This window comes from Nanorana parkeri, unplaced genomic scaffold (assembly GCF_000935625.1).
Source record: "Nanorana parkeri isolate BGI_ZX_2015 unplaced genomic scaffold, ASM93562v1 scaffold1874, whole genome shotgun sequence".
Classification (NCBI taxonomy): Eukaryota; Metazoa; Chordata; class Amphibia; order Anura; family Dicroglossidae; genus Nanorana; species Nanorana parkeri.
The window spans coordinates 315,776-337,825 of NW_017308142.1; the positions used below are offsets into that span (position 1 = coordinate 315,776).

The 22,050-nt window shown below is 42.6% G+C and overlaps 1 protein-coding gene across 1 annotated transcript in view; it reads right to left on the reverse strand.

Moving 5' to 3' along the window:
- Positions 1-22,050, reverse strand: part of LOC108799989 (neural cell adhesion molecule L1-like) — a 226,244-nt gene that overhangs the window by 167,547 nt on the left and 36,647 nt on the right. The window contains exon 3 of the mRNA XM_018571941.1: positions 13,760-13,950. Within this exon, the coding sequence (XP_018427443.1) occupies positions 13,760-13,950 (191 nt within the window). The remainder of the gene's footprint in view (positions 1-13,759; positions 13,951-22,050) is intronic.

Sequence of the window (22,050 nt, forward strand, 5' to 3'; positions counted from 1 at the left end):
GTGGGGGGTGGGGGGGCTGTTCCGGGGAAATCTTTTATATTGTAGAAACACAATTGGTATTATATTGTGTTTTGGGGCACTAAAAAGAACTTAAGTGCATTTTTCAATAAAATTTGTGTTTGATAAAGAGTTACCCTGGTATTGTGCCTGGTTTCCTCCAGACATAATGTTTAGAATTGAGGGCAAACAGTTTAATCTTGGTTGGAGATCAGAAAGAACATTCCTTATAGCGTTGGTAGATCAAGTAATTTCTTGAGATCTGTGTGTTTCTGTTGCAGGGACTAGGAAGTTAACAAATCATAAAAACTTTTATGTTGGAGCTCGATAGACATAATGTTGGAAAGCCGAGGGGCAATAGATGGCGCCTTCCCTTTTTCAAGCAGGCACCATGGGCTCTAAGGATACCACCCAAAGTACACTTTAATGCTCATAACTTAAGGGGAGGGAGCATGTCATTGTGAGCATGGTCATGCAGGAAGTTCATCATAGCTCTGAAGACAGCTGCCTGGATAGGGGGGTTGTGCAATAGTGTTTTATTCAGCCTCCACGAGGAGAAAGGTTTGGAGGTACAAGGGAGTTAAACTGATAAAAAATAGGAAAATGGTCAGACAAAGCTGTGTCCTGATGGAAGCCAGAGGCAGAAAAAAAGTAAATCCTGCTACAGGTCAAATGAGTCAGATAGTAACAGGAGTAATTTCTACTTAATGGGTTCAGGAAATGCCAAAGGTCTAGCAGTTGAAGGTGGTGTAGTCTCTTTTTCAATTTGATGGGAAAGGGGGATATGAGGAGAACATGTGGAAGTATCGAGCAGGGGATCTAACGTTATTAAAATCTACCTAAAATCCCCATCCAAAACAGTCACTCCCTCCATAAAAACCGCTAGTAAGCATGGACACAAGAGTCGATGCTTGTCTGTGGCTGGGGAGATAAACATTAGCCAGCGTAAACACCCTACCATATAGTCTGCATTTAAAAAAAAAAAAAACCTGCCCTCCTCAGCAATGAATTACTGCATTACTGAAAAGGGAAGGAAAGCATGTAACCTTATAGCCACCCCTCTAGACTTACTGTTGGGGGCAATTGCTGGTAAACCAGGAAGAGTAGTATTTTGTGGAAATTTTAGGGGCATATGAAGATTTGAAAGGTGTTTCCTGTAGAAAAAGGACCTGTGCATGTTGCTTGTCCATGTCATAGTGCACTTTGAAACATTACTGAGGAATATTCATACCCCTCACATTGAGAGATGCAAATCTAACACTCGTCATAGTGGGGGGAGCACTTCAAATACTCTGGGTTCATCTCCACCAGACCCTCCGAAACAAACGCAAAAATAAAAAATACACAGACAGAGGCAGAGGCAGAGGCAGAAGAGCAGGACACCAAAACACAGAGCAAGAAGAACAATGAACTCAGAAAGGCACCAAATGGTGACAAAGAAACTAAGCACAAAAGGGTACAAAGTGAGGAAGAAGGGGGGGAAAGGGACAAAGGAATGCATAGGAGAGCAGGGGAGGAAGACCAACATCACAATGTTAACATGAGTTGGCCAAACTCGATCCTATTGTGGTAAGAGGCCAGCAACAGCACCCAGGCCCACACAAAATCTAAAATGTGTTTAGAATATGTATAACATAGAGAACCACACCAAGGAAAACAGACCTAAGGAACAGCAAATAACAACCTATCACAAGAGTACCAAACAATAATAACATATAAGGCTCCTGTAATGCTGATAGGCTACAGAGCAGCACTGCTGCCATAGCAGTTCCCCCAGCGCAGCCCAGCACATCCCCAGGAACCAACAGTGCCCAGTAGCAAATCAACATATTCCTTCACAGTAACACTTGATCTGAGCACACCAGGGGAGCGCCGGGTGTGCCAGAAGGACCACCATCTCCCTCTCAAAAAACACTCACTGATAGTGTAGGTGATCAGCCAGAGTAAGGAAGCAGGAAGCACTGCAGCCCAGACAGGGGCAGACACAAGCAGGAGACAAAAGTAAAGCAGCCCATGAGGCCCCCAGTTGAATCCCATATCTCTCGCATCAGGGAAATCACCCAATTCAATGCAGCACGAGAGCGAATGAACACCACCAACCTCCAAAGAGGGGCACTTTGACCAATTGCAGGGGGATGCTCTTTTTGTCACCAAAGCATCGGTATCATAGCTGCAATCAGATACTGACTTAAGACCCCTCATCAGAATGCCCCCTACAGAGGCTGACACTGAGGCCCTGATTCCTACTGAGGCTGACTCTGAGCCTTTTACCCTGCACACTAAACAATCTCACTCGGATCTACACTAATGGGTAGCCCAGCAGGAGAAGACACAAACTCAATGCCAACATCAAGCTACCGCTATGATAGATAATAGGGGCAGATGGAATAATATTCCCCTGAGGGTAATTCCAAGATCTACAAACTCCTCTGATCTTAAAAAAGCAGGATGTGGCATCTTTAATCTTTATCTGGATAACCCCCTAGTGCCCACATTGAGATTGATAGAGTGCACAGATCTCTTGGCTAATGGCAATCTGACCCCTCTAGACCACGTGACATGATATGTAGGGTACATGTTTATGTCAAAAAAGAAGAGATCATGTGGCAAGCCTGGCGTAAGTGATCTTTGAATTTTGACGGGGCCCAGATATATACTCCTCTCAGGAAAGGCCCATGGCAATCTGACCCTTCAGACCACTTGACATGATCTGTAGGGTACATGTTTATGTCAGAAAAGAAGAGATCATGCGGCAAGCCTGACTTAAGTGATCTCTGAATTTCGACGGGGCCCAGATACATTTGTTTCCGGACGTTTCTAGACGAACATTACAAATGAGGTGTATGTTGAAACCTCTCTTAGACAAAATATGGGCTGCTAAAGCGACTTTCCCGTGACTTACTGTATATTTAGTGGTTAAAAAGATGGACTGTATCTTTGTACTGAAATACCAGCATAGATTCCAGATTTATTTATTTTCTTGGAAACAGACCCAACTGTGGTACCATATTGGTTACAACCATCTTTAAAGCCTGGTCCTGTCACTGCTCTCAAATGCCCAACTGGATGGGTGTACCGCAGGGCTTGCAACTCCACACGAGAGGCTAGACCCCCTCCTCTGCACCATACCCAAAATGAGCAATAAGAACCCAAGGAATTTTGAACCCAAGGAAAACTGTTTGTTCTTTTCAGCCCAGGTATGAAGCGTTGGATGTCAGATCAGGGACTTTTCTGGGGATCATTTGCCTTGTCTTTCCTGTACGGACTTACTCTGTCTTTTTTGTGGCTCACAGTTTTGGAGTGTTATCACACATCACTGACAGTTGCTTTTTTCTTTTTTGGAAACTCTTCAGATACTTTGTTTCTAGATATACTCTCCAGGTGGTAGGTGACAGTTTTGGCCAGGGATTTTGTGTTAATGTACTGGTAAATGCCTCTGGCATGGGGCCAACACTTGGGAGGGCTACCACCAGAAACCTCACGTCTTAGGACTTGTTTGTATCTGCATCTGTATTTCATTTTCTGTTTTCACGCGCTCCATTGTGGGTTGCTTGGAGGTTGCATGAGCCCTGATGGATGGAAGCTCCACACTGCCGACACATCTCTGTTTGCAGAGATCAGGTTTGGGGGTCTCTCAACCTCCCAGTTCCCCTTTATGTTCTGACTACATTTTATTGTTTTTATGTTTATTGCATCTCAATATTTGTCACCCTAGTTCTTTATCCTGCCCTTACATCTTGCTATATGAAGGCTATGCTGTTTATAATTGACCTGAACTGTAGTGTCAGAAGTTGTTGACCTGGAGTGTGCCACTAGCTCTGAGACCCCTGTGCGGAACTCATTCCCCACTAGGCTTTTTTCTCCCTGGGACCTTGGTGTGTCTCAGGGTTATTGGTCAAGAGGTTTCATCCTTGCCTAGTAGCTTTTCTATTCCTTGTTTATTTTTCATGCTTTCTTTTCCTTATTTTGCTTTTCTTCATGCCTTATCTTCTCTCTCTCTGTCTTGTTGCTCGAACCCCTTATTCCCTTTTTCCTTAATACTCTTTACCTTCTTATTTCAGGGATAATCAATGGGGGTGGATGGATTTCTGCTGTTGCTCAATGGCTTGTGTTTTCCCTTCTTTTTTCTGGACTTTCTGTATGCTACTTCCCTCTGAATTTTGCTAGCTTGGCAGCCTAAGCTAAGACCCTTATTTGTATCACAATGCTTTCTATTCAAGTCACATTGATTAATGCCAAGGGTATTAACAGGCTAGAGAGGAGGGAACACTTGCTTAGCAATCTCACAAAGCAACAAGAGCAGATAGCTTTTATTCAAGAGACTTATTTTAAAATGCATAAACCCCCTCATTATGGAGCAGACATTACCCGACAGGATGCCATAGCATCAATTCTGAAGCTAAATCTATGAGTGTTTCCATCTTGACTTTGCACTCAGTCTTATAGTCCTTATTTGACTCCCAAGTAGATATAGGTGGCCGGTAACTGTTTGTGAAGAGCCTCATAGGTACATCTAAGGTCACCCTCGCAATTGTATAAGGCCCAAACGCTAACCAATCCATTTGCCTCCTTTCAGCTTTGATGAAACTGCAGGCCTTTACGGAGGGGATTTTAGTACTTGGTGAGGATATCAACTTTTCTCTGGATCCAGAGATGGACTCCTCTAAGGGAAGCTCTTTTTTCTCCCATTCCACATATGGACTCTGCGATCTGAGGTAGTAAGGGAGCTAGATGTATACTTTGCCCCAAACTCCACCCTAGATAGTGACCAATGCTTGTATAGGAAGCTCATAAACCGTTTATCCGAGGTGGGTGTCCAACTTAAACATGGTTCAAGAATAAAGAAATAGAGGGAAACTCACATTTTCCAATTGCTACAAGAGCTCCATACCCCTGAATCTAGACATAAGGCCCAAGGATCCTCTTACCTGGGCAGACCTTACAGCAGTTAGAATGAAGATTAGATCTATATATTCCTTCAAGGCTAAGGCATCTCTAGCGCGCTGTCACAGGACAATTTATTAATTTGCTCTTTTCCTCCAGTCTAGTTACCCCTAGTGTAGAGAGGGGAAAATTTTTTCTCTTATTTCACCACTGCTAGGAAGAAAATCTCGGATATCCAAGGCCTTGGAAACTCAGCTGACATTAGAAGAGCTGCAACTGGCACTTAAAGAGTGGACCGGAAAGTTTCCTGGTCCCTATGACCTTATGAAAAAAAGAATTTACAACCAGAGTACCAGACCCAATTTATATTAACCCCTATCCGGGATTAGTTTGTGGCTTTCAACAACCCACTACTTTTGGAAACATGCTAGAAAAAAGGAATAAAACAATCTACAGAAGGTCAGATCAAAGGCAGTAGAAAAGGGGTTGGAATGCCAACTGTAGTACAAAAATATAAATGTGTATTTGTCATATATTAAAATGCGGGTCAAAAACACAGACCAGCAATCCACCACCAGAAAACCCAAAGTTAAAAAACAGTTAATGAACAAAGACACACTCACTACAAAAACAAACAACCATGGACCAGCTGATTAATGTGAGCAAGTGAACCGGTGTGGCTCTAAAGATGTGAGTACTCATATGTTGGACTTTTAAATTGTACACTTGGAGATTTACTGCTGCTGTGCTCACACACGAGGAGACCATTCACCTTGTCCCTGAATTGACGGGACGTTATCACAGTAAACTGAGCTGTTTCTACACAAGGATCTCTGTATCCTATTTCCAGCAGTATACAACTAACTGAAACATTAAAGAAAGCTGTTTAGCAACATCATTGCACACTATGCATATTGACTTCCATATCACTTGGAAAGGATACTTTACCTTCAGCAACAAATATAGTGTTCTTTGTGGTATTGGAATATATCCTTTCATTCAGCGCTGCAAGCCTTATCTTTAGAGCCACACCGGTTCACTTGCTCACATTAATCAGCTGGTCCATGGTTGTTTGTTTTTGTAGTGAGTGTGTCTTTGTTCATTAAAGGAGAACTATGGGGTCAGGGCTTTTCCCCATAGTTCTCCTTAGGGTAACGGGAGGACACAAACTAGCGTCCTCCCGTTACCCTAAGCTCAGTTTACCGCGAGCTACAGCTCGCGGTATACTGAGACACCGCAGCCGGAGCGGATCCCGACATCAATGTCGAGATCCGCTTAGCTGCGTGAGTGACAGCTGGCTCTGCCTATCTAGAGGCAGAGCCAGCTGTACCAGCTTCCTCCCCCGTCCGTTCCGCCATTCAGCGCTGGCGGATCGGAGCGGGGAGGGGAGAATCCAGCCCCTCCCCTGTCACGGCAGAGAGCCATGACAGGATCGAGAGGTGAGCGAACGCCGGTATATGTTCGCTCACCTCCCGATCTACTGAGCCAACCTGTGACAGTCTCATTGTCACAGGTCGGCTAGAACTATGAGGTGAGTGAAAAGGACTCACCTCATAGTTTCCTTTAACTGTTTTTTAACTTTGAGTTTTCTGGTGGTGGATTGCTGGTCTGTGTTTTTGACACGCATTTTATTATATGACAAATAAACATTTATATTTTTGTACTACAGTTGGCATTCCGACCCGTTTTCTACTGCCTTTGATCTGACCTTCTGTAGATCGTTTCATTCCTTTTTTCTCCCTAAGACCGTACCCTAGTTACTTATAAATGATTTGAACCTCAACCTAATAAATTACAGTGCTGCCCGAGAAGGGTAAGAACTCTTCCTCCTGTTCAAGCTATCACCCAATATATTTACTGAATGTTGACCTCAAGCTCCTTACTAAAATTCCCACTTACTCCAACATATTCACTTCCGCTTATTCATCTAGACCAAGTGGGTTTTACTCCTTCTAGGAAGGCTAGAGACAACATTATTAAGGTACTGAATTTGGTGCATCATGCAGAATCCTCTTCTGGGGATGGATGTTGAGAGGCCTCTGACTGGGTACACTGGTCATTTATCGACTCTCTACTGCAATATATGGGATTAGGTAGCTCTATGTTGGGTTGGTTTAGAGCTTTATACTCTCACTCTACTGCTCAGGTGAAGGTGAATGGCATTTCCATGGATCAGTTTAGTATCTCAAATGGTAACCAGCAGGGTTGTCCCCTTTCTCCCCTCCTCTTCATACTCTACCTAGAACCTTTCCTTTGCACTGTCAGACTGTCAAACAATCCAGATATCCAGGGCATTAGATTCACTGAAACAGAATATAAAATCTCCACATATGCGGATAACATGTGCATACTCCCTTACAAATCCCAAGATATCTCTTTCTAATTTGTTAAGCAAATTTAAAACGTAAGGTGAGTTGTCTAATCTAAAGTTAAACTTTCAGAAATCTGAGGGTTTATTTATAGTGTTCCCCCTGATTTTCTTTTAAATGGGCCAGTTCTGCCATTAAATACTTAGGCATTGTAATCTCAGAAAATACGGGCAAGTTATATGTTGAATTTTCCTCCTTTGCTTCGGAGAGTTCAAACCTTAACAGTACTGCCCAAATTTATTTTCCTTTTAATTCGATCAAAGCTCTACATACCTCCAAGCTATTTCCATTCAGTGACTTCTGCATTTATTACATTCATATGACTTATAAACACCATATGGCCAAACTACAAGTCCCCAGGGTTCCTCAAGCTAATGAGGGGATTGCTTTGTCTGATGTAGCAAAATACCATGTTGCATGCCATTTATCAGGATTGGTGGATTGGAGCAGACATGGGTCCTGCATGTTGTGGGTGCAGTTACAGCAGTACTGATCTGTATTTCTACAGAGTCTACAGAGTGGACTACCATGGTGCTCTTTGGTGATCCCAACTCTTCTCAAATTGCATCTGTTAATTGAACCCACACTGGCAATTTGTAGGAAAGCCTTGTGGAAGTTTTCCCTTTGGCCTACACCTTCTCCTCTTTACCCTATACCGGGGAACCATGACTTCCCCTCAGGCTTCTCAGACCAGCCATTCCTGATTCGTAAGTTGGAAGGGAGACACCGAGCCTTGCACTTGAGTAAAGGGGCTCCATGGCCATCTTTAGCTGACTTGACTAGGATGGATGGACCATGCTGACTGCAATTCTGGTCTGCTGTATAGTTACATCATTACTCCTGTTCGCTGCCCCCTGCTCCTGGATTTGGTAGAGTGTTGACACCCTTTGTGAGATTCTGTTCAGACAATGGAACACTTAGACATTTTTATCGCTGATTTATGGTCTGTTAACTACGCCGGAGATGAATTTTCGCCTCCCCCCATCCTTTTGACGCAATGGGAACGGGATTTCGGTGTTGTCTTTACTTAGGAAGAGGCGAGAGGATCTACCTTTTTTTCCCTGAAGACTTCACTTGTTCTAAGCGGAGTGAGTTTTGGGAAAAGATAAGACAGATCTCCCAGCGTTTTATAGACTAACAACTTCCCTTTGACCCATCTATTTTTCTCTTGCACAATAACTCCAACCCAATTAACACAGAAAGGAGAAGGAGCCTGTAACAGCAAGTCTGCCAATGAGGAAATGCAACGCACATTGTCTATTTGGTCTACTGGATTATATAAAATACTTGAAGTTCCCCGAGTATGGCATCATAGTAATCCAAGGCAACATGGTGCTCAACAAACCTGAAAACAAAGTGCCAAACTAAGTAAACCTAGAGGTCGGTCTGAATGCACACAAGTAGAAGTGATAAGTCACTGAGATCCTCAGCTTTCTGCTGGGACGTAGAACAGGCCTGAACCCAAAGCTCACAATGTGAAACTGGAACAAAGGTAGGGGCTGACAGGTCCAGCCAGGGCTCGAGCTCCACTGATGGTAGGCCCAGGTTGGATGCAAAGAACTTCAAATCCACGGGCGTATGCAAGACATGAGTGCAACCATTCCTTTGGGCGATAAGGTGGAACAGGTATGCCAAACAATAAGGGACATTCGCCTCTGTAAAAGCTTGTGTCAGCAGGTGTAGGGTTCTCCACTTAGCCAGTGTTATCCTTGACCGATCTGGGAACCAGGTGATTTGGGCTCCATCAAAGTAGTCAAGGGTCCCTGTTTTTATTTTGGCTTTAAGTAGATTCGATTTGTTCTGCTTGAAAAAATGGATCCTGCAGAGGACGTCCCATGGCTGTGAAAAGTTAGGGTTGCAGAATCCAGGAGTGTGATGAACAAGATCAATTTTGATTGGTTCTGCCACTGGGTTGCCCAGAAGGGTGTTAAAGATGTCCTATACCATTGGGATAAGATCTGCAGGGACGGTCATTTTTGGTATACCCCGCAAGTGGATATTGTTCTGTCAATGATAGTCTTTCAAATCATCGAAATAAGGCCTGAAGATGAGCATGTTGCTCCTTAATGGTGACATGGAAATCTGAGTAAGCAGTGAGTATAGATGTTACCACTGTTTCTCTCATGAAACCCCTAAAGGCTAGTGCTGAGCTCAGCTATCTCTCTCTTGTGGGTCTCTTCCATGTGGTGGAATAGGGCCTCTAGGTCGCGTTTAGTGGGGAGGAAAGAGAAATATTTCCCCATGGGGCCAGGGAATTTCACCTCAGTCACATCGCTATCAGAATCAGATGGGTTTCTGTGATGGGAATGTCCAGACCTGCCGCGAGGAAGGGACAAGCTGGCAGGAGAGGATGCCTCTGAGTCTCCATATGGAGCCACTATATTGGTTGTGTGGTTTCTCCAGACTTGCAGAAAAAAAGTGCCAATTTCTGACCTGGATTCAGGGAGATTGGTCATACCCACACTCCTGGAATTCTTCTTGCAACTTCTCCCACTAGTTTTGAGAAAATGAGGCTGACAGCGGTTCCCCCACAATAAAAGGGTGGCAGGTGCAGGAGCTCTAGTAAAACATGTCTTTACCCGGCCATCGGAGATCACACCCCCATAAGGATCTATATCATCCAGCCTGTCACCCAGCTCAGCTGTTGATTATAGGTCATGAAGACTGAACAAAAAGAAATGGAACTAGGATTACAAGCAGGGAGCTTAGGTCCTTAATCTTTGAAACTAGGCAAAAAACCAAGCTACAGCTGGCAGATGGGGGTTTGGCCACCATCAGTGGCCGCCCCTAGGCTGCGTTTTTGTGCCTAGTGCCTTATTCCTAAAGGTGGAGCTATAATCCAATGGTCAGAGATTTAAGGTCTCTGCTGTTTCCTTTAATGAATGAAAGATTAAAAATTTGAGAACTTTGAGGTCAATCAAGATAAACCCAGAACTAGACTGACAAGGTCTGATACACTGTAGGTTGCATGGCCAAACTTGCAAGAGCAAATATAAATAGGGCTTCCAACTTCTTGTTCGTGTGGTTCTTGAAAACAGGTGCATCATCTACAGGGACAGTAATGTCCTTGTTCCATGGTAGGGAACCACCCAATTCTTTAGGAAGCCATCCTTATTAGGATACTGTTGGGCACACTTTTTAGGGAGAGAGAACAACTTCCCAGTGTGATCCCTGTCAACATACAACACATGCTGTAAAAGCATGTGAATAGTAAAGGTTTTAACAGGTTAGGGCAATTTCAAGGACCCCAAACTTGTAACCTCCGGAAGGGTCAGTGTATGTGGTCTGCAAACAGGTGCACACAGAAAATGTGTCCTTCAGCTTAGGGGAAATATCAAGAGACAGGTCCTCTTGCTGACAGCATTTCAAAGAACTGGAAACAGTTCCTGCTTCTCCCTCTTCCACAGGTAGTGTTAAAGTATGCAGAGGAAAGTCAAAGGGGGTCTTTGAGAGAGCAGAAGGCTACTATGAGTATCAAAGAGATCAGCCATCCTACCCATAAAATCCACTATAATGGCAGATATAGATAACACATCTGAGGAAAAAGCTCCAGAGGGAGCTGGAGAGGGCAATGTTGCTAGCAGTGAAGGGGATAGTTAGCACAGCATGGGACTAACAGAATAACAGGGGTAGATCCCTGGCCATAGCCAAAATCCTGCTGTGTGGCCTCCACACCTCCCACCCAAGTTACCCCATGACTATGATCCACCATGTGCATCCCCTCACAAAACTCACAGCCAGTTGCGAGGGTGTGCCCTGTGTACAGACACTGTAGGCAGCTAAAGTGACCCAGGCCAAATAGGAGCACTGTGCAGAGGTAAATCCTCTCATTGTGCCTTGTCTCCTTGTGGACACAGAATAATCTGAAAACCATAAGTAACCTTTTTGACCAATATCCTCAGACGTTAGACATGTTCAGAGTTATGCCCCACACAATATACATTGTACTACCCAGTCATTAACTTAATAATTCCCAAATCCACAGTTACCTCAAACATAACAGTCATGATCTACCACTGGCTCTTAAACCCACCACCTTAGATACCCTAAAGCAGAAGAGACCATATCTGATTTCTTTATTATACCCAAATCTAAATATCACATTTCTAACCAACATCTAGAAGTGGACAGATGGTTTTCCTATTAAAGGCATATGAGATAAGATCCTATAATGCTACCTAAAACTATAAAAATGTTCACCAAAGTTTAAAAATGGTTCTAGTTTCAAATTATGCAAGTGATGCCCTACTGGATTAAACCAATCTGACACACTGCCAGTAGAAGAACACAACATTTCAAATGTTGTATATCTTTGGATACTGTATACCACCACAGGCACTACGTAAAATTAAAAGAAAAGTGTAACTGCTTATGTCTGCTAATAGCAGACATAAGCAGTGCCAAAAGTGACAGGAAACCTTGAAACAGTATTGCATAAAGAAAAACTAGACACAGAACTAAAGATGGAGAAACCTTATCAGATAGGGTTGGTATCTGGTGGAGTCTTTCAAGGGAGATGATTTACAGACAATCATTCAACCCAGCAATAAGTATTGGTACCAAACCCAAAAAATGGAAAATTGGTCCCTGTGTGTTCTTCCCAGCTCAGTTAATTATTTTCAAAAGAGCTGGATGCATTTTAAAATGCACAGATTATAACTTTCATAATATTTATAAGTAATAACACCAGATATTGTTGATCCAGGGAATATTTGATTGGCTTAGGGGATCAGGAAATATTTTTTTCCCCTATAGGACCATACTTTATAAAGGTTTGTTTTTGACTTACTATGGATCAACTGGAGATAACTGTGTGCAAAGGGTTCTGTTTACGGAGGCTTTCTTTGTAATCATTTTTTTTTCTCTATTGGTTGACCACAACATTTTAATAACATATGTAAAAAGATGGCAATACTCGTGGTGATGTGAATCATTAGTAATCTTCACGCATTCACCTGGTGCAATGCAGCCTAATACGCTATTAAGGTGGACTATGTCCCTATACACTAATTCCACTCCTATATGTTTATTCAATAAGGAAATAGCACAGTAAAAGAATTCATAGCATCCCACTCAAAATTCATATTTCAGTCAGCTGCCTTTATTAAATTTTAAGATGATTGGTTAGTATGGGTAACTGCACCATGTTCTAAAACATCTCCTCTGCTGGTAGTCAGGGCCGGATTTCCCACAAGGCCACCAAGGCCCGGCCACGGGGCGGCAAGAAGCAGAGGGGTGGCAGGGGTGTAGAATCTCCCGACACCCGGGACATCCAGTTCCGGGGACCGGGCTAGTAGTTGTTTTCTACATTTAGCCCTGCAAGGCAAGCAGGGCTAAATGTAGAGCGGAGAAGCCGCTCGTTCATTTACAAATGATCTTGGCGATGTCGCCAAAATAATTTCTAATAACACTGCAGGTCCGTCCTCTCCACGACACCCCGAGAGTTCCAGCACAGTTTAACCTGGCTCAGGGGGAGGGGCAGAGCTTGAAACATCACACCACTGGAGTCTCTAAAAGACTGACAGTAAGTCAGAACTGTAATAGTTCCGGGTTCGGATCCACGAGCCGGCTGCGTTCCAGGAGTGGAATGCATCGGCCGTGGGCATTTCAGGGCGCCTCCTCCCCATGGGCGCGTAATGCTATGCGTTCCACCAGTATATAAGAGGCCTCTGAACCCATGGACAGCGTTCCACTATTGGGTTCATGGACCAACACCCCAGGAGCTACCCAGCACCAGAACAACAAGCCTCCCATCCGGACCTTTCATCTCCACTGCAAGGAAGCCTTTTCCAGGACTCCAGAGGATCTGCCTAACCAAGGGGTTCTATCCCCTTAACTGCAAGTACTTGCTTTATCTCAGACTGTGTTACTCTGTAGAGTCGCTCTACTGCCACCTTGTGGATTCTCTATATACATGCCTCATTATTTGCCTATGCACTAAATACTATTAGTCTATTACTGGATTGCTTCTGCTGATATTGTGCTTCTCATCTAAAAAGACTGTTTAGTAATTACATGCTCCCCAGTCTCAATACCACTTGTGATGTTATTAGGAATATGGAGTAATATTCCTCACATATAGTGCATTCTACCTTTTTGTTATTTTCACTGCGGTATATGATTTCTAAATCCCAAACTCTCCGTTTGTGATTGAGAGAGCCACCTGGGATTTAAGCCTGACACCGCATATTCAACCCTACCGGTTAGAACCGCAGCTCCACCTCACCTCCCTGAAGTACGGCTCGTGACAAGAACAGACTAAATGTGGCCTTTCAAACTACAGAATAACCAGGGACCAGAAACAATCAGTTTATTTATCAAATAATTAACAATAAAAGCTACATTCACCAGTCTGACTCATAATTTCGCACTCCAACTGTTATTTTACAGTGCAAATTGATATCTCATTATTGGCAATGCAGCAACACAAACAATTAATATTTCAGGCACTGATGAATTACATATAAATGAAGCATTCAGCACATAGAAAAAGTTTAAGGTAGACATACCCTCTGTGATCACATGGACCTCATTTGACACAGCTGTTCCCAGATCATTTTTGGCATGGCAACGATATTTTCCTTGGAAATCCTTCGTATTTCCATTGGAATTGGAAATGATTAACGTTCCTGAATCTTTTTTCTGCTCAACTCTTGTGTCATTTGGTTCAAACGGTACCCCATCCTTCTCCCACATATACCTAAAAAGGAATGATGTAAAAAAGTAATATTTATAAATGAAATAAATAGCTAAATAAGCGTAATGACTTAATTAAGGATTTCTGACTTACCGTAAAATAATTTTTGGGGAGTACATTAATGGACACCGGATGTAATTCAGGTATATAAAGGTTATGTTATGCTACCTTCAGAGGACTGCACACTGGCAAATGAAGCTGTAAAGACAGCCTAGTATAACCCCTCCCACTCTCATCATGTCCATAGGTTTGTAGCAAGCAATAGTAGAATAGAATTAAAATATCTTAACTAAAAAGTCCATAAGTGGCTCAATAGAGCTCACAGAGCTGTCTGAACAACCTTACGGCTGAAGCTGGCATCAGAGGAGGCCTAAACATCCACCTGGTAAAATGCACTGAATGTGTGAACAGAGTACCAGATGGCAGCCTTCCAAATGTGAGAAACAGATACCTGATCCTGAAAAGCCCAAGAAGCACTAACTCATCTAGCGAAGTGCACTTTGACACGTAAGAGTAGAACCTTGTCCTTAAGTCTGTAGGCTTGAATGATGAGCTGTCGAATCCACCAGGAGATAGTGGGTCGAGCAGCAGATTGTCCGCTACTTGGAACCCTCAGGAATGGAAAAAAAGTGTCAGTCTATTTTAAAGAAGCTGAGTTAGAGATACACTTAAACACTGTGTACCACAGGGGCGTGTCCTGTACATGGTAGCATGAGACAGCTAGATCACCAGGGATTGATTCTTCTCAGCCTCCTCCCTTCCAAAATACACCCATTCACACCTACAGTATATTTCAGGTGTGATTAGGGATTCCTGAAAACTTGCATTTTCCTGCAGCAGGAACACCTAATCTGCCGTTTACAAGCGGCAACTATCATAAGATAAGAATTATCATAAGACTATTTAAGAGGGTGTGTTTAGGGGTGGAGTTAAGGCCGGGGCAGGGTAAGGGTTAGGTGGGGCAACTGGTGGCGACTAACTCTTAAGATCTGGCTAGTAGCTCAGGACTTGAAATTTTGAGCCCTGTTAAATACATATTATAAACAAATCACATCATATAAATAATCAAAACCTCATCATGAGGAACACTGAAAGTGCTAATACGTGTAAGGATATACAAATATAAACTGTCTGTGCAAAAAAAGTGATCCTAGAACTCAATTGGTATAAACACATCGTATAAAATAGTAGCAAAAGGTATTCCCCAATGTAAACCACAACTTATTTCAATGTGATGAAAAGTTTCTTTTTTTGTCCTTTGTAAATTCCCAACAAAAAAAGAATTAAGTGAAGATGAAGAAAAGCAACAAAGTATGTTTTCTTTCCAGGTGCTATAAAAATCCCAGTCTAGCTGATACGTTTTCCAGATCGGTACTTCCTTTCGTTCAACAGGAAAGATGCCCCTCCAGGGTATGCACTCACTGCAAAGTAGGACTGTATATCAACAGCCAGACACGCTAAGATAGGAAGAGTTCCACATCCTCACGTCCCTCAAACCCAGTAGGATCCTATATTCATCTCCAATAAGGACCATAAAGGAAAAGATCAGAGATGCTCATGGTGTAGTAGGCAAAATGTATTCAAATAAAAAACAGTAAACGCTTACATTTAAAAAAAGGTTATTGTGTCTCCACAGAGAGTGTGACGTAAATGAAAGATCTTTCCTGCTGAACACACTAAGGAAGTACCGATCTGGAAAACGTATTAGCTACACGGGGATCTACACAAGAGGACGAGGAGAGGTTGTAGGGGAGGGAAGAGGCTACTATCACAGAGGAAACAGGGATTTTTAGGGAAAGGAATATTTAATATTAGTTCTGCCACTCTGACGGCCGAGGAAGAAGGAGTTCTTAATTTAGGTTTAAAATATGCCCCAGTTAATAATCTTAATACATTTGGCACCTATATAGACATTCAGAAATGTATTAGAAAGTTAAATCTAAAAAAATATTACTCTGCATCTTCAGAATTTACATCCAAAATGCCATCTACTGCTATTAGGACCTATTTTCACACACCACTGAGACATCAGTCGATTTTTAACCCTAAAATGAGCTCTAATCACTTTGTGGAGGTTTTTAAAAACTTGGTTGAGGAAGATGTCAAATCTTTGCAACTTAAGTATGCCAAAAATAAAACCTTTATTAATAAGGGGATAGAAACCTTAGAAGCTAGGGAGGATGTGGCTGTTAGACCTGCTGATAAAGGGGGAGGGGTTGTGATAATGGATAAATAATACTATAAATGGGAAATTAATAATATCCTACAGACTAAAGATACATACCTAAACTTGAAAACAAATCCTATTAATGAAAAATAAAAAAAGAATTGGATAAATTAATAAATAAGGGTTTCAAACAAGATCTTTTAACTAAAAAGGAAAAGGATTACCTGTTACCTTCCACTTGTCGAACACTCATTTTATACTTTTTGCCTAAGATTCATAAAAATGTGGAATCACCACCGGGGAGACCTATAGTAAGTGGAATAGATTCCTTAATTGCCAGATTGGGGGAATACATTGATTACCTTTTGCAGCCATTAGTAGTTCAGACAGAGGGCTTCCTTAAAGACAGGAAAGATATCCTCAATATTTTGGAACAAATAGAAGCAAATAAGGATATGCTGATGGCCACCATTGATGTTAATTCACTTCATACAGTGATTCCGCATCAGAAAGAGTTGGAGGCGATAAGATGGGCCTTTGATAAATATAGTACATACAAAGAACAGAAAGATTTCATTTTGGAGTGCACTACTTTTGCTATGTGCAAAAACTTGTTTTGGTATAAAGATAACTATTACCTCCAGGAAAGAGGCATGGCAATGGGCGCCAAATGTGCCCCGAGATTGGCAAATTTGTATATGGCCAAGTGGGAAGAAGAATGCATTTTTAATAAAAGGGTAGAGAATATTATTTTATGGAAACGATATATTAATTACATCATTGTGATTTGGGAGGGTGACCTACTGACTTTTAACCCTTTCGCTGCCACCGACGTAAGTCATACGGCGGAACAAAAGTGTTCCCGGCTTGCCAGCTCAGTATGCCTTACGTCGGTGGCATTTACAGTTCTGCTATAAGCTCATGGTCGATTTAGCGACCATAAGCTTATAGCAGAACTGTTCAGCTGACTGTCCCCGTCAAAATAGCAGCTGTCATCAGCGGCTCACAAGCCGCTGATGACCGCTATTACTGAAAATACCGGGCGCCCCCCCCCCTGCACCGCTGCTGCCGGCCGCCGGCATCTGGAGTCTCTTATCCCTCCCTGGAGCCACCCCAGTTAGGGATGAGAGACTCCATGGATCCCCGCTGCTAGTAGGGTCTGTGGCAGCGGGGATCCGTAATAAAATCAACGGCTTCCCGGGAGCAAGCGGCGGCTGGCCGCAATTCGGGATGGCCGAGCGGCATAGTGATCGGAGCCGGATCGGTCAGTTTTTGGATGACAGCGGCTCTGTAGCGTGGCCGAGCGGGGGGTCGTTAAATATCATTGCTATTTATCGATCCCTCCGTTTACAGCATCTACATCACAGCCTGTTCATTAAAGAATTTATGAATGGGGACTAGCACTCACTACAGAGGCTCCTCCCCATTCAGAAACTAATGATAGTAAGATATTTTTACTATCATGAGTTTGTGAATGAACGGGAAGCCTCTGTACTGAGGCTTCCCATTCATTGAATGCTGGGGCTGCAGAAAAAGACTTTTATTGAGACTTTAAATTTTAATGAGTATAATTTGACATTCACGAATAACATTAGTAATATTAATACACAATTTTTTGATTTAGATATTAATAGAAATTAAGCCAAATTTGTTACTAAGACTTTTTTTAAACCGGTTAAGAACAGTTAAAAGAACGGATAAGAATGATTATATTCCGATATTCAGCTATCATCACCCTAAATGGTTGGGAGGTATTCCAAAAGGACAACTAACCCGTACTAGACGAAATTGCACTGAAGCGGAAGACTATCTCTCACAATCCAACATGCTGGTGGACAGATTTAGGGAAAAGGGCTATAGATCTTGACAGAGTCAGAGAGGAGGTTCTAAAGATGGAATGAAATAGACTGTTAAAACCATCTTGAATAAAGGAAGTGCCCTTTCCTTTTTCTTTCATTACCAATTTCTCATTTCAACACAAAAAACTGTAATCCATTTTTAAAAACACTGGTACATTCTTAAAAAAGACAAACTTTTAGGTCCCTTACTCCCTGATAAACCAAACATCATTTATAGAAAAGCACCTGCGCTTAGTAATAGATTGGTAAACAATGTTCTGGACCCACCTACACGTAAGGTTTCCTTTTTTTGAAGGAAAAAGCCTTTTCCCTTGGGGAGACATGTGTGTTGCAGAGCGACAGAGACAAAAAATAAAATTGTTTCATTTAGATGCCATATTACGAATACAGAATATAAAATTAATAGATTTATTTCTTGCTTAGGTAGATTTGTCACATATTTGTTAGAATGCCCCTGTGGGCTACAATAAGTGGGACGGACAACTAGAGAACTAAGGAAAAGACTAGAAGAGCACGTCAACAACATTAAAAGGGGTTTTAATAAGCACAGTTTGTTGAGACATTTTAAAAACTTCCACAATCGAGATCCTAAAGGGTTAAAAGTTATAGGTATTGACAAGATTGAAGGCTATTGGAGAGGTTCCAACCTTACTAGTGGGATCTCCCAGAATGAGTCCAAATGGAGTTATCTATTGGATTCAGTGGCGCCCAGGGCCTCAATATCGATCTAAACTGTTTTTTAAGCAACAAATAATTTTGGGTTAGAAGATTATGGAATTGTACACTCTCTTTTATACCCTATTATACGCAATTTTTTTCATGCTAATTTCTATGATGTCCGTCTTAAAAAGTATCCATAGGTTATAGTTTAATAAGCATGTAGTTTTTGGGTAGCTTTTTAGTGCCAGTGGGACTCCTTTATTAGGCATTTTTCTTTCTTCTTTTTTCACATATTTGTATCAATTTTCCATTTCATTAGTTAAATTTAAATTTTTTACAATAATATATTTCATTAACACTAATACAATTATATTCATCTTCACCTTTTTGCACACGAATTCTAATTATGCATAGATTCTTATATTCATCTATCTATTTATTCTTCAAAATGTTTTATAAGCATTGTTTGTTTATTTTATGAAATCCTTTAGCAGTAGTAACAGGCAATTGATTCCTGCATGATGTGTGGTCTAAGAGGTTTAGAGTGATACACTCCCCTTTGTACCGCAGATGTTTTAATTAATGATCGTATATTCCGAAGTATACAATGCAGACTGGAGTGTGACTCTTAGACCTGCCATCCCTTGACAACGTCTTGGTGACGAAACGCGGCAGCAAAAAGGGTGCGGGCCTTAATTTACATCACACTCTCAGTCTGTGAAGACGCAATAACCGGCCGGCTGTTACTTTTTTAAATGTAAGCGTTGTGTCAGTGTCTGGCAATGCCACTATGTAGAGTGGGAAAAGGGTCACTCAGGACTCTCAGCCACAGGGGCTGAGCGGCTCCAGGAAAGTACTGTTACCAGGAAAGAGCTGGTTTTACAACTCATTCTGGGTTTTCTGAATTGTAGTTGGGATCCTGGAGCCGGGAGATTTCTAAGCGAACTGGGAGGGAAGAAATCTCCATTCCTGGGCTTTAGTGGTGACCAGCGCCAAATGATGGTGCACCTGTGCACAGCGCTTATGAGGAGGATGCTGGGTCAGGTTCAAGGCTGTACCTGGCTGACAGAGGAAGTCACTGCAGGAGTCAGGAGGGCGATGTGATTTGTTTATAATATGTATTTACTATATGTTTGCACATGTGCTGCACTTTAAATGCACTTTGAGTATATATTACGGAGAGGCTTTTAGCGCTGTACCTTTTTGTTCACTGACTATTAAGGCTTTGAGTAAAACAGCTTTAGTGGGCGTGTACTTTAAATTGTTTATATGTAGGAGAGCGCAATTTCACACCCCAGTAGTAAATATTGGAGTAAGTGGAGAAATCTATCTAGGGGTATGCCAAGACCCTAGGTAGAGGGGCTTTCGAAAAATACAGACCGCTCTGTTATAACAACAGAGCGGTCTGGACTATTAAGCCTTTACCACCTGAGTATAGCAGCTTTTAGCTAGTCAGTTTTTTCCAGCTAATTTTTATTCCATTAGCGCAGATTTTTTATCATAAACCTCTACGGGGGAGACTGACCTGGCACTATCTTTTTTGACCCCTCTCACGGGCTTCCGAGGCCTGGGGGGTATATGCCCTCCCCCGAGGGGTGTTCTGGTCTCCTGTCTCGCACTGTGAAGTTGGGGGTTTGAACACTATATGCTATGTGTGCCGGTGCAGAGGTCCTCCTCTATCCAGGGATGCTGGGCTCCTGGGGGAGGTCCTTATGGCCGTCCCGACACCTCATGGCACAGCTCCCCTGATTGTTCCATTGTTTATTCGTGTTTATGATAAATTTTGTTGTTGTTTTTTATTTTAGTTATATTATTTCACTGAACTGCCAATTCTTCCATCCAGGTGTTCTATATAATTATTTTCTGTGGTCCCCCAATAGAGTTTCTGCTATCCTTTCTAAAGGTAAGGAGAATTGATATTGTGCTGTCGACTGGTAGATAGGTCGGACAGGTGGTTATCTCTCATAGGATTATTATATTCTTACTTTTCTTTTAAAGGTTACTTCTCTCCTCCATCTTCCTCTGTTCTCTGCACCCTAATCTTTCCTTTCTCCTCTACCCTGACTAACTCAACTGCCTTTTTTGCATTTCTTATTCCAAGTGTGCCTTATATCATCCTCATAACTATGGTGCTACTTGGAGGTCCCGCAGCGGGGTAGCGGAATGAGAGATTGGTCAAATTCACATCGATGAACGTAAGAGGACTGAACATCCCTCAGAAGCGATCCCAGCTCCTGGCGGATCTGAGACGCACAAGGTCCCAGGTAGTATTTTTACAGGAGACCCATTTTAAAACACAACAGGTCCCGCGCTTACAAAACAGAGACTTCTCGGTTGTCTATCATTCGACACCACCTATTTCCAAATCCAAGGGGGTTAGTGTACTGCTGGCCATGTCAGTGACGTGGAGCCTGTTGGATCTCAGACATGACCCGGGTGGTAGATATGTCTTTGTCAAGGGTCAGGTGGGGGAGGCAGTGCTCACTTTGGCAAATGTATACCTACCCAACTCAGACCAACTGACTTTTTTACGACATGTTGTATCAACTTGTCAGAGGGCACATTGATTCTGGAGGGTGATTTTAATTCTGCTCTAGATCCGCTCCTGGATGTGTCCAGGAGGGACATCGCATCTCGCATACACTTACCTTAAAAAATTGAAAGCTGAGCTCCAACTGTTGCGTTTGATGGACTTGTGGCGATTCCTACACCCCGGGACAGAGACTATAAGTTTTTTTTCTGTGGTGCACCAGACGTATTCCCACATAGATCTTTTCTTTGTGAGCCATCAGACCCTCCCGTCTCTAAGATTGGCTACCATTGATAATATTATTCTTTACAATCACACCCCCATACATATGGAGCTGGTGGTGTTGCCACCACGGTCCATGCTGTCATCATAGCGCATGAACATATCCCTCCTTCAGGATCCAGTCATTAAGGCAGATGTTGCTAGAACTATTCGGTCATACTTTCTATCCAACACGGATTCAGTCCCAATGTGGTATGGGAGGCCCACAAGTGTGTGGCTCGGGGCGTCCTTATTCAGCACGGGGCTCGATGCAAGCAAGAGAGGACAGAAAATATTTCTCAATTACTAGGCCAGATCCATAGCCTAGAGTCTGTTCATAAGCGCTCTGTAGCGCTGTCCTCCCGGATGGTCCTTCAACAGACCAGGGACGACTTGAACTCTTTGCTGTTTTAAAAGGCCAAGCAGAGGTTAGTGACCTGTAAGTACATCTATGAATTTGCCAATAAGCCAGGCAGACTCCTGGCTAGGGCTCTCGGTCGAAGACGTCTAACCCACATGTCACCTCTCGAGTAGGCGTTCGGTTGTCGTTATCTAAGGATATCGCTTCGGAAATTCAAGGACTTGTATGCCCAATTGTATAACCTACGACCAGACAAAATGTACAA